The sequence below is a fragment of the Varanus komodoensis genome, unplaced genomic scaffold (assembly GCF_004798865.1).
Source record: "Varanus komodoensis strain SLA01 unplaced genomic scaffold, ASM479886v1 scaffold8, whole genome shotgun sequence".
NCBI classification, from domain to species: domain Eukaryota; kingdom Metazoa; phylum Chordata; class Lepidosauria; order Squamata; family Varanidae; genus Varanus; species Varanus komodoensis.
This window is the reverse complement of record NW_025336481.1, coordinates 10,137,199-10,152,748: the sequence shown is the minus strand read 5'-3', so window position 1 is coordinate 10,152,748 and position 15,550 is coordinate 10,137,199. Positions and strand designations below refer to the sequence as shown.

General features: G+C 39.1%; 1 protein-coding gene across 1 annotated transcript in view; it reads left to right on the top strand.

Annotated features, from left to right (window-relative positions):
- Positions 1 to 3,346, top strand: part of PHACTR3 (phosphatase and actin regulator 3) — a 228,136-nt gene extending 224,790 nt beyond the window's left edge. Inside the window, exons 15-16 of the mRNA XM_044455418.1 lie at positions 1,815 to 1,891; positions 2,744 to 3,346. Coding sequence (XP_044311353.1) covers positions 1,815 to 1,891; positions 2,744 to 2,759 — 93 coding nt within the window. The 3' untranslated portion in view covers positions 2,760 to 3,346. The remainder of the gene's footprint in view (positions 1 to 1,814; positions 1,892 to 2,743) is intronic.
- The last annotated feature ends 12,204 nt before the right edge of the window (positions 3,347 to 15,550 follow it).

The following is a 15,550-nucleotide window of genomic DNA, read 5'->3' as shown; positions in this document are numbered from 1 at the left end:
TGGAAGGCCCTGTCTCTAATTTTGCAAGAGACATGCCCTTGTTCAAGTATGCTAATTCAAAGCATTTTAAACATAAAGCACAGTTTGTCCTCTGTGCAAGCAGTCTAAGAGTGCAATCTTGCATGCAGTAACATGAATCTAAGCTCTGTGGGGCTTACTTTTGACCAGACACATAGGGTTGTACTATAAGGCACTGCCTGATGGCCTGCCCTGTATAAGCCACAATAAGGTTGATCAGCTGCTTTGCAGGGAAGAAGACTAAACCCACCCCCAGCTCCTTCCCCCAAACAGATGATCAGTACCATTCATAATTACCCAGCAGGGTTGGGCATGTGCAACCCTGGACAATGGAAAACAGTGAGAATTGAGGCATGCAGCATCCAGTTTGTGCATGCTGTTTTCCATTCAGCAGGAATATGCATCTGTTTGCACACTTCTGTGGCCCTCAGCTGCATTGAAGCGCCTGCTGTGAAGCTTAGCCCCAGGGAAGGAGTTGCTATACCTCATATAGGGGTTTAGATGGAGGGCCAACACCCACTGCTCCAGAACAGCCTGTGCTGTGTGAAACCACTGCCATGTCAGCATAATAGGGCAAACCAACCTTCTCAGCACAGCTGTGTTCTGTGTTTGCAAGGACGAATGCAGGAATGGTTTTGCTGCTTTTCTTTCTTTGGCTGGAGAAATCAGAATTACGGCACCATGCAGTGCTCAGCTCCCCTCTGCCCCAGCTCTCAGGGAGTTTTGCTAGCCATTGTAGAAGCTGGAAGTTACGCATAGCTTCTTTCAGGAGCTTATTGTTTTTCTGCAGTTTGAGTTGCCAGTGTTGCAATATATTACATTTTTTTTAACCTGATGACTTTTTCAAGATGGTATGATGGAAATATTTGAATTATGGAATAGATTTTCTGTCATGCCTACAGTGAAATGCAAGTTGTCTACAGCAAAGCAAATCATATATGAATAGCACCATGCATTATTTGAGGATATATTTACACATACATAGAGCAAAAGGAAGGAGAATGGGGGTGGGTGGAAGTTAGTTTTGTATAGCAAAGCATGCTGTAATTCTCATTTTTACATAGAGAAGCTGTTCTATCTACCTGCAGATGGCATCGTTTCTTATTTCTGTTTTGCATTTTTAACAAAGCTCATTAATAGGTAGCTGAGGGACCTTGTGCTACATCTGTTTAAAGCAGAGGGAAAGAATCATTGTCAAAACCTGGAAAATTCTAAAGTAGGTCGCAACACTATGTGTTTGCGGTACTTTCAAAATGAAGTTTTTATTTATTTAAAACATTTGTATGCCGCCCAATTGTGCTACAGCACCTCTGGGCAGCTTACACCGAGACTGCTTGCAGGGAGGCTGTTTTGCTTTGTTTTTAAGCACAGATGCCAAAGAGTAGCACCCCTTACCTGCACTTACAACAATGACACGCCATTTTATCACGTCTGAACTCTGCCAGCTCATTCACCTGCCAGTGCAGACTAGATATAGGAGTGTGTGAGAGGGTGCATCCAGATCTTGGTTTCTAAGCGTGCCCACCTTTTGGTGTGTTCCTACTAGCAAGCTGTAGAGCACTCTTGCACTTTTCCCCCTGGAGCCATGCAGAATACAGAATCAAGAGTTGAGTAAATGGCAAAGTAGTCCCATGACCATGCTACTCACTGGGTTGGAGTTGTTGGATGCAAAAGTGGAAACACACCATCTTTTGTCCCCCCAGGCCTCAGGGTACACCACCAAAAATGTTTTAAAGGTCTTTGTTCTTGCAGATTTTAAAAGGTCAATTCGTCTTGTTTTTCTTTGAACTTCCTAGGCAGCCATTCGGAAAGAGTTAAACGAGTACAAAAGTAACGAAATGGAGGTGCATGCATCAAGCAAGCATTTGACAAGGTCGGTTGCCCAGATATTTTTCTATTATGTGCAAACAATTGTTTTGGGTCTAGAATGTCCCTCTGTAGAAGACCTTGCCAAGATAGTGCTCTCCAGATGTTGTGGAAGACAACCCCCATCACCCTTGGCTATTGGCCATGCTGGCTGGGGATGATGAGCACAGCAGTTCAAAGCCTCTGGAGAAGCCTGTGTTGGGGTAGAGTGCCTCATACCAATAAAAGATCTTTCTTTGGAAAGGGATGGGAAGGAAAACAACATCTGCATAATCTGAGAATGAGAATGTCTGTTATTCTATGCTCCTCAGTAGTGGAAGCGCTCTGAATGGTTAACAACCATTTATATAAAAGAATTGACAATACAATAAACACAGCACAAAACTTCAGTGCAAGATTTAAAGACATTAAAGCCCTTTGAACAATGAACAAAAGGTGTGAAGCTGTTTACACATTCACTGTCTGAACAGCCCACACATTGAGATTCAAATGCGGTAAGTAATCTGCCAATGAAAAGTTTTAAGTGAATTCTGGGACTCCTCCTCAGGTGAAACTATGAGAATTTCAAATGAAACAAAATAAAAAATCTATATGATGACAGAAAATGTTGACATATTGGCCTGAATTTGCACATAATGATAACCTGGGTTTTTCCAGAAATTGTGGATTATTGAGATTGAAGTAGCCTTCAAGAACCAGCATTCTACTTCCTTCTCAATTAACCAGAACTTTTAAAAAAATCAAATCTGGGTTACTGATATGGGCACATTGTGCCACTGGCACTCCTTAAATGCAATTCCTTGTTTGATGACATTTTGAACCATTTCCATTGCTACTAATTTCTCCTTCTTACCACTAGATTCCACAGGCCATAGAGATTTTCTTCTGAGAAGAATTTGTCTACTTTTTTGATACCACTACTGAACATGCACCAGGGAAAGTATGAAGGTCTTTCCTTGAGGTTCAGTCTATGACAAGCTGATGAAACAAGTTCGAGGACTCTGCAAATGAAAGCTCTGCAGCACACCTACAGAGGATCTTCCAGAGGATGGCCTTCACGTTGGAGTCGCAACACCTACGGGGCGGGAGAATTCACCGAAAATGACGTCAAGCTCATCAAAGAGGAACCTACTGCTCTTCTTCACTTGTTTTAAACTGTATTGCAGCCTATTTTGGGAAAGGAGATGTTGTGCATGTACAGGCTTTACCATTCCAAGGCCTCTGCCCTAATGGACATGGCGCGCACCGCCTTTCAGTATTATCAGTGACAAGACACTTGGAACTTACCATGATTAGTTTGTATAAAACACTTAAGTTCATGTTCTACAAAATGATTTACTATATTATTTCTTTCCTTTTTTATATATAATGTCTAACAAAAACACAGCTGCGGCATTTTTCTGGGACTCCTGTTAATTTCCCCCCCCCTTTAATTAAATGATTACTTACTGCAGAAAACAGATCCATAGCCTTCCATGTTTATGATATTCAGGAGAGGGAACTAGCTTGCAAGAAAATCTGGTTGCTCCTATCTCTCAAAGGTGCACTAAATATATTTTACACTAGGGAATTCCATTCTCTAGAAAGATTCCTTGGAACAAAAGTGCAGGCAGCACAAAGAAGTATAGTACTAGCAAAGTGAATGGGATTGGGGCCATTTATACTGACAGAGAAGCTGAACATTCATTTGGGATCAAGTTCTGTTGCATCAGTCAGAAATTACTATTCAGCATTCAACTTCTAACTGTTGCAGTGGTGCGGCCGCTTGTGATACCTGCAGGTACAGCATGATGGCACAGGTAATTATGAGGTACTGGCATGGTACTCAGCACAGTACAGTCTAAGTCCCTATGTGGTAACCAAGCATGGCTTAGAAGCAATTCATATATTGCTGTCATGGTTCTCCTGCACATGGACCTGCTCCCATAAGGGGTTTACCCACGTGAATAGTGTAATACTGGGAAGCAGAAGTCATTGAAGAGAATGGTGAAACTTCTGTAAGCAGAAATTCTTGCTCTGCAAAGCTGAACAATAATCTCTTGTAAACTCTCTTCCGAAGACATTATACATTGCATGAATGAAAGGATCATCACAGGTAGAGTTTTCCATCAGCTTGAACTCAGCTTTTCAGAGGAGTCAGTTCAGATTTTAGGGTACCAATAATCAAAGGCAGAGAAACCTTACGATGGTAAAATTGCTCATTTGTGTGTGCAATGTGATATACATGAGACTGGATAAGAATCTAGTATCAATAGAAGGGTTACAGATAGGTACATGGAAACATATTTGCAAATACTGTCATATTGTTCCAACCAAGTCATGTTGTCAGATTTTTTTAAACAACACAAAATGAGCTCAATGGGAATTACATCCAGTGAAATGTGTATAGTGGGGGTGGGCAATCTGGTACCCTCCCAGTGTTTTGGATTATAATTAGTATGACCAATGGTCAAGGATCATGGAAGCTGTAGTTTAAAACAACTGGAATACACAAAATTATACCCATGCTATATAGGACTGCAGTATTAGACTGTAAATTTTAAATATCCTTACTAGGGAGTTTACAGCTGAGTAAGCATGATTAGGTATCTGCTACAAGTGCAGGTTCTTCGGCCAAAACTGCAGACTATCACTTAGACTGCATGTTAAATATGCTTGGTCTGGTTTCATTTTTCTCTTAAATGTATGTTTTTCCCACAGTAGATAACAGGAAAGCTGATTCAGTGTAGACTACCCAAACAAGGGTGCAACTTAAAATGCAGTCCTATGAAATGTGTGAATCATTCAGCCAAAGAAACCAAAACCAAACCAAACAAGCAAACAAAAAATTGTAAGACAAGCATGATGGCTACCTGGAAGTCATAGTGTTGCTGCCTTCCCAGGATTGCAGAATCAGCTGGGCAATCACTAGACCACCTGCATGTTATTGCTGATGTGGGGAGAGCCATTTGGTTGGTCGCAAGCAATGCAGGTTCAGGTTAAGGCATGAAAACTAAGCCATAGGAAAGAATGTACAAAGTTCATGGTAAAATCACAGAATAAATTAATCCGCTGGGCTAATTTTATTTGTCTGTCTGCTACTCACCCTTGAGAGCAAGTGATTCATTTGAATATTGAATACTTAAGCTGTTATTATGTGTCTGGATTGTTCCCATTCCTAAGAATAGGAGTGATGATTTTAATGAGAGAACTTCAGCTACTGGGTGGTGGAGAAATGATGATGATGAAAACTCTTTCAGAAGACATTGTTTTTAAAGCAATAGATCCCACAGTGCAGTTAAGCACCTGCTAAACAGTCTTGCTTTGCTTTCACACAACTTATTCTATAGGATGTTTTTTATTGAAATCAGAACTGGCCAAATCTTTTTGATGCATTAAAAAAGTGTATACCTAACAGTGGCATCAAAATAGGTGCAAAGCTATTCAAACTCTACACGGTACATTGATCAGAGAAGTAGTTTGACTGAAAAACTTCTTGCAAATTTGCAAAAGCAGGTCCAAGAGAGGGAAGTAGGAAATACAAGTTCTATTCAAACACTGGATTGAGTCTGTCATGCTTGGCATGGCATGCAGTTTTCATTTCAGTGTCAGGAACTGCATAATCTCTCCTATCTGTTAATTACAGAAGCCTAGCTCTAGAAAATACATGCAGACCCTTGCACACAGCATTTCCATTTCACCATCCAATGTTTGTGGCTATGACTCCCCTCCCTAGATAAGGTTGTATTTGTTTGGAAATATTATAGAACACAGACCTTCAGCCAAGTCATGGATTCTCATGCTTCAGAACACATCTACAGGTGAAAAGGGCAGGGGGCCAGATGCAACCACAGTAGGCACGTTTTGGGAACTGGAGTCCCAGTGCGAGGGCCTGGATTCAGTTGGCCACTCCTAAGTGCTAGTGGATGCATACACACTGGTTTTATGCAGACAGGTTCCCTGCAAATGCAAACCCCAGGGCTGGATGTAGATGTTTCTTTCTCTTGCACAGAGATATAGTCCCATGGACAGAATGGTATAACAGTGAAGGGAATGTGCAACATATATTAATATTAGTTGTGCAAATGAGACAAAATGTCTCCTGCTTTCAAAACCAAATAAACTCATTTCTACATCCTGCCAGGTTTAAGTACTCTCCAGTAACTCAATTATATTGATTTAAATGAAATCTCATGAGACTCACCTAGTGGGGATAAGAAGTAATTGCACATAAGAGGACAGCATTTCCCAAAGGAGATTGCGTAGAAACACAGAAGCAGAGCGAGTCAGAAGGGGCCTCCCAGCCCATCTGGTCTGACCCCATGGCTCCAGCCGGCTCCGCTCATGACACGCCCACCACGTGCATGTCCAGCCTATCTTTGAACACCCTCCCGATGGGGTCTCCACTACCTCCTGTGGAAGCCCATTCCATACCCTCAGGGTCCTGTCAGGAAGTCCTTCCTGGCATCTAAATTGGTTCCCTGAGCTTCGCTCCGTTGGAGCATGTCCTGCCCTCCTCTGCAGGGGAGAACAGGCCTCTAGCTACCTCTGTGTGACACCCCCCCTCACATACCTGTATGTCACCAACAGATCTCCCCTGAGTCTCTTCCAGGATGAAAAGACCCAGTTCCCTCAGTCTTGCCTCATACTGCTTTCCCTGCAAAATGGCCACCAACCTTGTGGCCCTGCGCTGCACTGACTCTGACTACTTGAAGCTGAACTGAACACAATCACATAAAACCCTATGTGAAAAAAGCCATAAAAGGTTACTTGATGAAAGATTTCTTCGTTGACCAAGTATCTGCCTTTAAAAAAGTGTGCATTAGGTTTAAACTTATAATACAGGAAGTGAAAGTCATCACTGACTATTTGAAAGATAGGCTATCTGTAATTTTTGATTATGTTCCTTGTAGTAATGCATTAGAACCAAAATTGGCTTGAAAAGGGGATTAAGTGCAGTAACTTTCAATCCTACTAATAAAATAAACTGATTAAAAATATCCAAGGTAACAACTACATTAAGGATTTGCCCTATCAAAACAATGAATTTTGAGGGAATGAAATCAGGTCAGGTGAGACAGAGTTCCCCAACAGTTTGTGAGCAGTGGGCTTAGAACTATGTGTGTGTGTTATGTGCACTCATACAAAATGGTGGCCATGGTGAACATGTCCAAGCATAAAGCTACCATTTCCAAAAAGGCAAACAAGTAAGACTAAAATAAAAGTAGTTTTTTTAAGCACAAAGTACAGAGATAGAGTACTCTCTTTCTGTCATAGGCAGGGGCATTCATACCTGACTGTCACCCCAGCAATAAAATGTTTCTAGAAGCTTTTACTTTGTTTTGAAGCATGCCAAACTCCCAGCATTTTTTAAATTTAAAAAAAAATACAAAGGGGAAGGAGCCTGGCAGGTCCTGAGGGAGGTATCCATAAGCACCATGTAACAGATCCAAGTTAAGTGTTTGTTTTTTTTAATGATAATGAAATTAATTCTTGCTATGTGATTCTTCTACATTAACTTTTTTTGAAATTATCTTGTTTAGACAATAGATATAATAATAGTCCTGTATGAAGAAAGCTTACAAAAGGAACACAGGGATTTTCAATCTATGTCCATGTTGATAGGCTATTTTTAAAACAATGTTGCCAGAATAATAGAAAGGGATACAAACTTCATTAATTGTACATAGATACAAATGACATCAGTGGAACCCAGCTTAGTCACGATTAGGGATGTGTGAAGAAACCATTCTGGCAGAAAATTCATCCGATTTTCAGACTTCGACTTTTTCTGGGCTCAGTTCACTTCCTTAGAGAGCAATTAATACTAGAGGAAGTTTGATGGGCATGTGCAAACAGGATTCCAGGGAGGAATCCTTAGCCTTGACTAAAATCTCATTTGGATTTAAGTTGGAACTAAGTGCTGCTAACCCATAGTTGGATTCAATGCATAAAACATTTATAGAGTATGAAAGTATGATCCAACTGACTTTATGAAAAGTGATGGCACAACAGGTATTATGTTTGTATTCAGAGAAGCATGAGTATTATTCCAGTCATACATTAGGGTTTTCCTTCTCCACTTCCCTCAACCCATTCCCCAGTACATCCTCCTCAAAAAGTCATTCCTGAGTGTTGCGGGGACCTCTCAAATAGCATGGGATATGGCACAGGGAGCTTGTAGTCAAAAGGGAAAGTCAGCAGAGATGGAGAAGGGTGTCCAGCATGTTCGAAGTGCTTACCATTCATGCTTGAGAAGGTTTGTATCTGTGCCATTGTTTAGTTCTTGAATAATCATTTGACAAAAAAGTATGGTGGTCCAGACAATTGTAAAATTACAAAGATTTAAAAGATTAGAGAAAAACAATTCCTAATGCAACAAGATATGCTAGTCTGTATTTATAAGCAAACACAGAGCATTAAGAATACACAGATGTTCTTTCAATATTTATGAAAGAATTCAGCACATTCTTTCAATGTGCCAATGACATGCAAAATCTGGAATAGAATTCACCTTCTAAACATATTTTAGGGATGCTTCAGTTCAAACAAGGAATTGTGCCAAAAGCAAACCTACTAAATTTCACTGTTATATCTTAATACTGATGGCAGACATTGCATTATAGTGTAATTTCTTCCCCCTCAAAATAATGTGGAGAAAAGATGATCCTGAAATATGGAATTGTATCCTGCAGCACGTATACTAACTTTCATACTCATGAGTCAATCTTTGAAGACAATCTCACAGTTCATGGTGTAGGTTTTGAGGTTGCTGACATAAAGTAACAAATTATGCCTTATAGTGGCTCTATACCCGAGCATGTGAATTCTTAAAAAGAAACAGTGAGATCTTATGCATACTTACTCAGAAAAATTATTCATTGCTGTGCCTATCCCCAGGTAAGTGTGCATAAGACTGCAACCTCAAAGAAATGCTTTAGGTGCTGAATAATACATGGAAGAAGGGACAGACAGAATCTGAGAAAATAGTGTAAATTTTAGATTCTGTGAAAATTGAATTATGTTGAGTATTTATCACTATATAATTGCATTAGGCAAAATATTTCTCTACATGGCCCAAAATGGTGGAACAAGGCTAATTTTTTCTTTTACCAACTTTTTGTTAAAAAAACATTTTAATACATCTGTAAAAATATTTTAATATTCTAAAATGTACATTTGTTTAATTTTAAATATGCATTTCCAATACAGTTAAAGGACACATTCAGATATTTTTCTACTATAGGACATTCCAGTTGAACCGGATGTAACAGATAACTTGGGTAAAACTCATACAAACAGCATTTAATTTCCTGTTAATACCTTGCAGTTTATATACTATTATAGCTCCAAAAACCTAATGAGTTTAGAGTTAGGGTTGCTTGGAAAAGAGCTATTGAAATCAACGATCAAATTTAGTTGGTCGTAATGAACTTGTCCAACTGATTTTATTGGATATACTCTAAGCATGTATAAATCTGAATCCAACTGAATAGCATTGTTCATTATATAGCATTTTGAGAAATAGTTCAATTAAAAGCTCTATTTTTGTCTGTTTAGACAAACAAGGCCTATGGCTCTCAGCATGGTGGTCTAAAGTATGCATAGGATGGTGTCCTAACTTCCTTTATAAAATTGGTGCAGATCCAGCTAATGTTAGCCAAGACTGAGTTCCACCAAAATCAAAAGTTAGATTAAGGGAATTATGTTGCACTGCTGTAAGTTTACACTAATACAGTGTAATTTATGTTCTAGGTTTAATTCTAGGTGTAGAATTAAAAAGGATACTGCCTAAAACTTTTACATATAGTATGCTATCACATCTGAAATGAAAATCCCTTTTAACATAAAATATGTTATCTATATGAGTTAGTTTGTTCTCTATAATTAGATCCAGTAAACCAGCAGATGTCCCACTACAGATACCATAGATCACTGAACATTACCAAATTGCAGTGCAAACATATTCACTGTCTCATTTCCTTGCATTAACATCATGAACTATGTTAAAGTCTTCCATTTTCTGCCATAAAAAGTGACTGCAGTCCTTTGCGAACATTAAGTAATTCCTCTTCATGCTGCGATTTAAAAAAAAAAAAATCACATTTTATTTTAAAAATCATTTAACTCCAGAAAGTAATGTACAATGAAAGGTAAGTCTATTTACCATTTCCTTAAGAAATCTGTTTTGGTGTTCCTTCATATCTTCTTTCATTAGATTCATCTAAAATGCAATTAAAACTTTTGATTTTTTTAAACTCAATCTTCAAATCAACAATTGCCAACAAATTCAAACCATAGAGCTCTTAGAATTTATGTGCTGGTATACTCTACCACTGGAAGACTGCAGCCTACCAGCTAGTTCATAAGGACATTAGAAGCAGCTTCAAAATAGGCCTGCTCACTTTTACTTGCCTTTTATGACGCCTCACACATCTACTGTGCTTCCTTCCCACATATCAAATAACTCAAGCAATTTGTTTTCTAAATTAAATTTGGAGGCACATGTGAATTTAGAGCACATAGGCATTAAAAGTTCCCCAAATAAGGCACCCCTTGTATATCTATACAATTCATTGTTCTGGACTTGCCTGCAGGACTAATCTGTTAAGTCTGTCGGTTAAATGGAAAGAAACAAACTGAGATTGGAATGTAGGAAGGTAAGTCAACCAAACCTGTCCTGTTTACAACCCTGAACAACAACACTTTAAAAAAGTTTCACATTCTCAAACCAGCAGGCAAGTGTGCACTTTGAAGTGTGCATTTCCCCATTTGAAGGAACCAAAAACACTTTCAAAAATATATGCAGAAATTCATACATTTTCTATTCAAAATGCACATCTCCCCATTTGAAGGAACCAAAAACAGGTCACAGAAACTGAGCAAAATACAAGGGTAAATGGATCTGATCCCCACAGTGAAATCTGGGCAAAGTCAGCAAGCTTGAATACCCTGAGTTCCCCCATTACTAAGATGAGAGCAGTGAACTGTCCAGAGATGCAGCATGTGGCATCCTAAGGAGGTGGGCAATTCTGCCGCATGCTTGCATATTTCAAGTGACTCAGTACTCCAAACATAAAATGGGAGATAGATGGCAGGATAACATGCTGACAGCGAAAGTTGATTGGATGGAAGCAAGGCCACAACAGCGAAACATGCACTGCAACAGCAGGAAGCACCCTCTCTAAATAGATCTTTTCAACTCACAGGGGCCCTTAATTTAATACTTATTGAGCCATGTACCACATGCCAGGCTGCTCTAGACTGGCTATTTTCTCTTAAACATTGGCTATAAGGAGTGGCAGGGCCATGATGGCATGTTCCTGTGCTCTGGCTGGACATCACCAGTTCCAGAGGCATGAAGAAAGGCAGGTGGCTAGAGAAGGCTTCATGTCATAATAGCCACAGAGACCATTTTTAAGTGTAGAAGTGAACAAGACCTGTCTGTGATAAACATGAGAGCAGCACAAATGCCAGGGAGCAAGAATTGGCTTCAACTTGCTGCTATATTTACAGACAGTGCAACAATGTGTGCTTGTCATTTAATAGGCAAAAATAGTGGCCCATTGTCTGGGTATATTAACAATATCCCAGGGGAAAAAGTAGCATTTCTATAGTCTATTTTCCACCATATTAAGTACTGTTGAAACTGGTTCTTTAGGTCCAATTCTAAAATCACAACATAGTCAAAGGAGATTATTACTGGAAAGAAACCCTACCATGAGAGCACTTTGTGTGCTAGCCAGTTTTCCTGGGTATATTTTTTGGTACATTGAAAATGAGACTTGAAAGGCAAGACATATTGTATTTTCTTCTCTTCTACCAAGCAGGAAGAGAAATTACATACCTCAGACGTACAAATATTTTTTTCACAGGCGGAGTTATGGTATATATTCTTTTCAAATGAAGTTTTGAGATTCTGAAGTCTAAGAAATCAAAGTACCATTTAATCATCTTTGGTTTGACACAGGGGAAACACAATTAATTGCTTTATTCCACTATATTATAAGTCTAGTCACAAGAATAATTCTGCTGGACCAGGCATCCTGATTTGAATTATGACCAGTCAGATGCCTCTGGAAATCTATAATCAGGGAATGAAGGCAATATACATTGCTGGGCGCTCCCCATCCCCCAGCATACTGCCGCTAAGCCTGGAGGTTTGTCTATTCCCCATTTAAAGGTATCTAATCTAAAAGCCATCATACCTCATGGCACAATCAATTACCTATTATATAAAGAAGTCAATCTTTTCTCTATCTGAAATCTACTCCCAATTAAATAGTGTAAATTGAAATTCTAGTATTATCTAGTATTTATCTAATTTCCCCATGCCACAAATTATTTTATAAACTGAAACCTTTAGCAAGTCTTCCCCCACTTCCCATGGAGCCTGATCCTATGTATACTCAGAAATATGTCACACTAAGTTCAATGCCGTTTACTCTCACAGTACCTTTGTCTAGGATTGTAGCTATATCCATTATGGTTTGGTTCCCCAAACTGTCTAAAAGTCCCAAACTTTCAAACTTTGCTCAAAAAGGCAAGACTTTCTCCCCTAAGTATTAGTTGCTTCATTCCTCTCCTTTATCAATATTCCTTTTTAATTACACCACCATGCAGGACAATGCTGCTACTTTTATCTGCTTTAACACCTGCCCTTTCTATAAAGCCTCTGACATAATCCAGTCTCCATTTTCCATACATTAGTATAACCAGACTCTAACTAAAAACCCTGCATATACTGTCCATGTTTACCCCTGGTTAATTCCATCCATTCTTCCTGATTTAGAGATCTGTCCTATCAAGCACCTTGTCGCTGGATAGTGCAATAAACATTCATTCATTAACCAGTTAATTATAGCAGCAATTATGGTCATCCTGATAATGTAGCACTTCTGTTGTCTCCCCATAATAAGAAAGTACACTAACCTTCGTTGCTCATTTTTGTGGTAAGTACTAAATGTTTCCGAATGCTTCTTTGAAAAATTCTACAAACAAACAATCATCACATAAAGTCACTGTGGATTTTATGACTCTTATAACATTTTATTGTACACTGCACTAGATTACACTGCTACTTAATTATAATTAGTAATTCCCACTTTTCTTTTTAGAAGCCAGTCAGTTATGAATTGCCACAAAAAGAAACAATGCATGGTATGAGGTCTGGAAGAGAGTTAATGGTGTCCTAGGGTAAACATTTGCATAGTTTGTTCTAATTTTGTGAAAAGAAAACTAACCTTATGCAACAACTGTTTTTTTCTCACAAAAAAAAAGTTCAAGCAATATGCTTCATAACACTGTATAAGTTTCTACATTTAAAATACAATGAAGAAACTGACTAGTTTAATATTTCCAGGAATAAAAACACATACTGAAAGGTCTTTTTCCATATTTCTCAAAGCCTGTGAATCTTTTTCAAAACTTTCAATTTCTTTGATGAGGCCGGAATGGAGATTTTCCAGCTGCTTGGTCCTGTAAACACACAAAGAAAGCTAGAAATATATAGTACATGGAATAATTACTTTCATTTTTGAACAACTGTTCTGTACAAACCTGTGCTTATGTAACTCATTACTCATTGTATTCATATACTGGTGGGCTGTTTTCAATGTCTGCTTTGTAAAACCATCAGTTTTCTTTGATCTAGTCTAAAAAATAAAACCCAGAAGTTGCAAGATTAGCTCATTAAGTTTAGAAGGATTTGGATTGAGACCAGAAAAAATGCTTACCTATGAATGTCTGCCCTTTCCATGTAAATTAGGATGGCTGTTCGAACATGAGGAACTCCGGAAACAAAACTTCATAAGCAAGCTGTGAGCAAGTATATTAAGCATCCATGCATATTCAGCAACACAGCAAGGAGGTCAAGGCAGTCACCTTTTCCTTCCCTTCTCACAGTATCTATAAATTACTACTATAAATAAATTATCCACCTTTTCCTGGTAAGCACCTTAGTTCCCCAGGTAAACAGACCCAATCATTGCAGTAATAAAACACTACCACTACCAGTTTTGATGGAAGAATGTCAGCAGAAGCATGGTTACCATCCAGGATATTGCACTGAGTGCCAAATGTATTACTTTCCAACAGATGGACAGATGTAGTGAGTGTGTGTTTTGATGTAATGACTCCCTGGTTGTCAGGGAACCACTTCATTCCCTTGAAGCCATTCTCTGGCTTGGAGAAGCTAAGGTAGCAGAAAAGCTGGGAGATGAGACCCTTGGTTGCCTTATTCCTGGGTACAGCTCCTCTGCAGTTATGGAGAATGGGGGTCTCAAGGTAGGAAAGCACTATAAAAGGCAAATGATACTTCTTGCACCACAGATGTGCCTCCATGTGGCCAGGGAGCATGCCATAGTGGAAGATTCAATCATCAAATGCATACACAACTGGAATTGTGATGGGAATGTAGATTACATGGTAAAATCCGAAGCATGTGGATATCACATGTTGTCTAGATTGCTGAGTAAATACTATGGGGAAGGATCAGTGGCTATAGTCCATGTTGGTACCAAAGAAGTGAGCCAATATAGCCATGAAAGGTCCTGAAAGCCAAATGAGACCTTAATGCCTTAGCAGAAGGTGCACACGCAAGAGACATTTGGGGAGAGACACAGTATAGAGGTGTTCTGAACCAATGAAGGAAAGCTGGCTTAAAGGAGAACCTATTTATAGTAGCTATTATGCAAATCTGGTTGAGTGGATTTGTTCTCTTTAGACATAAACTCTATAGGAAAGACAGGGGAGGTAGTATTGGAGGAGGCAGTTCTCTGAATATCAAAGGGAGCAATGGTGTTAAGCAATCAGAAAATGTAAAAGGAGCAAATTCTTCCACAGAAGCAGAGTGGGTGACTTTACCAGGCCCATAACTAATTAGTTTCTAGGAATATGCTATCATCTTCCAAGATGAAATGCTCAGGGTGATCTGAGGTGGAAAATAATATTAGGGAGGCTGGAAGTGAGTGATTTCAATTACTGCCATACTGACCAGATAAATTAAAAGTTCCAGTCATGACAAAGAAGTTACATTTTAGTACCCTAACTGACAGTGCCCTAGAACAGAAGGAGAGCCTGGATTTAATCCTAAGGGGTGTCACCCAGGATCTAGCATGAGGTGTAAATGTTGTGAGACTGCCAAGTGTGAGAGTGCCAAGGAAATCCAATCAATACAGTTATATCTGACCAAAACTGTAAACTTCTCTAAAATGAGGGTAGTAAGAAAATAAGTTGAAAGGCAAGATGGTGTGGGGAAAATCATGTCCCCCTTATACAAAAGTTATGGTGTGACCAATTGCACCAAAAAGGGGACACTGCAGAGTTGCCAAAAGTTCATAAAGAAGCAGCTAAAATGATCTAGAAAGGTGGAGCAGGTCCCATATGAAGAAATAGCACAACAAGTTCTCCAGAAATTTTGGAGTCATGGGCACATCTGGAAATTTTAAAAAGCTGCTGCAGGCACCACCACAATAATGATTCATCCGTTGATTTCAGCTTGGCATCTAGATGTTGCACCTATGCATCTTAGGCTATGTCCTATTTAGCAAAAACCTTTTCTTGAATGTCCAATGGACATTGCAATCTTTCTTTAATAAGGGTTTTCTAATTCTGCTAACTGCCAACAGAGCTATACAGCTAACACTTGTTTCAAACATATGTTTTGGCAACTTCCAGTAGCTGCTTC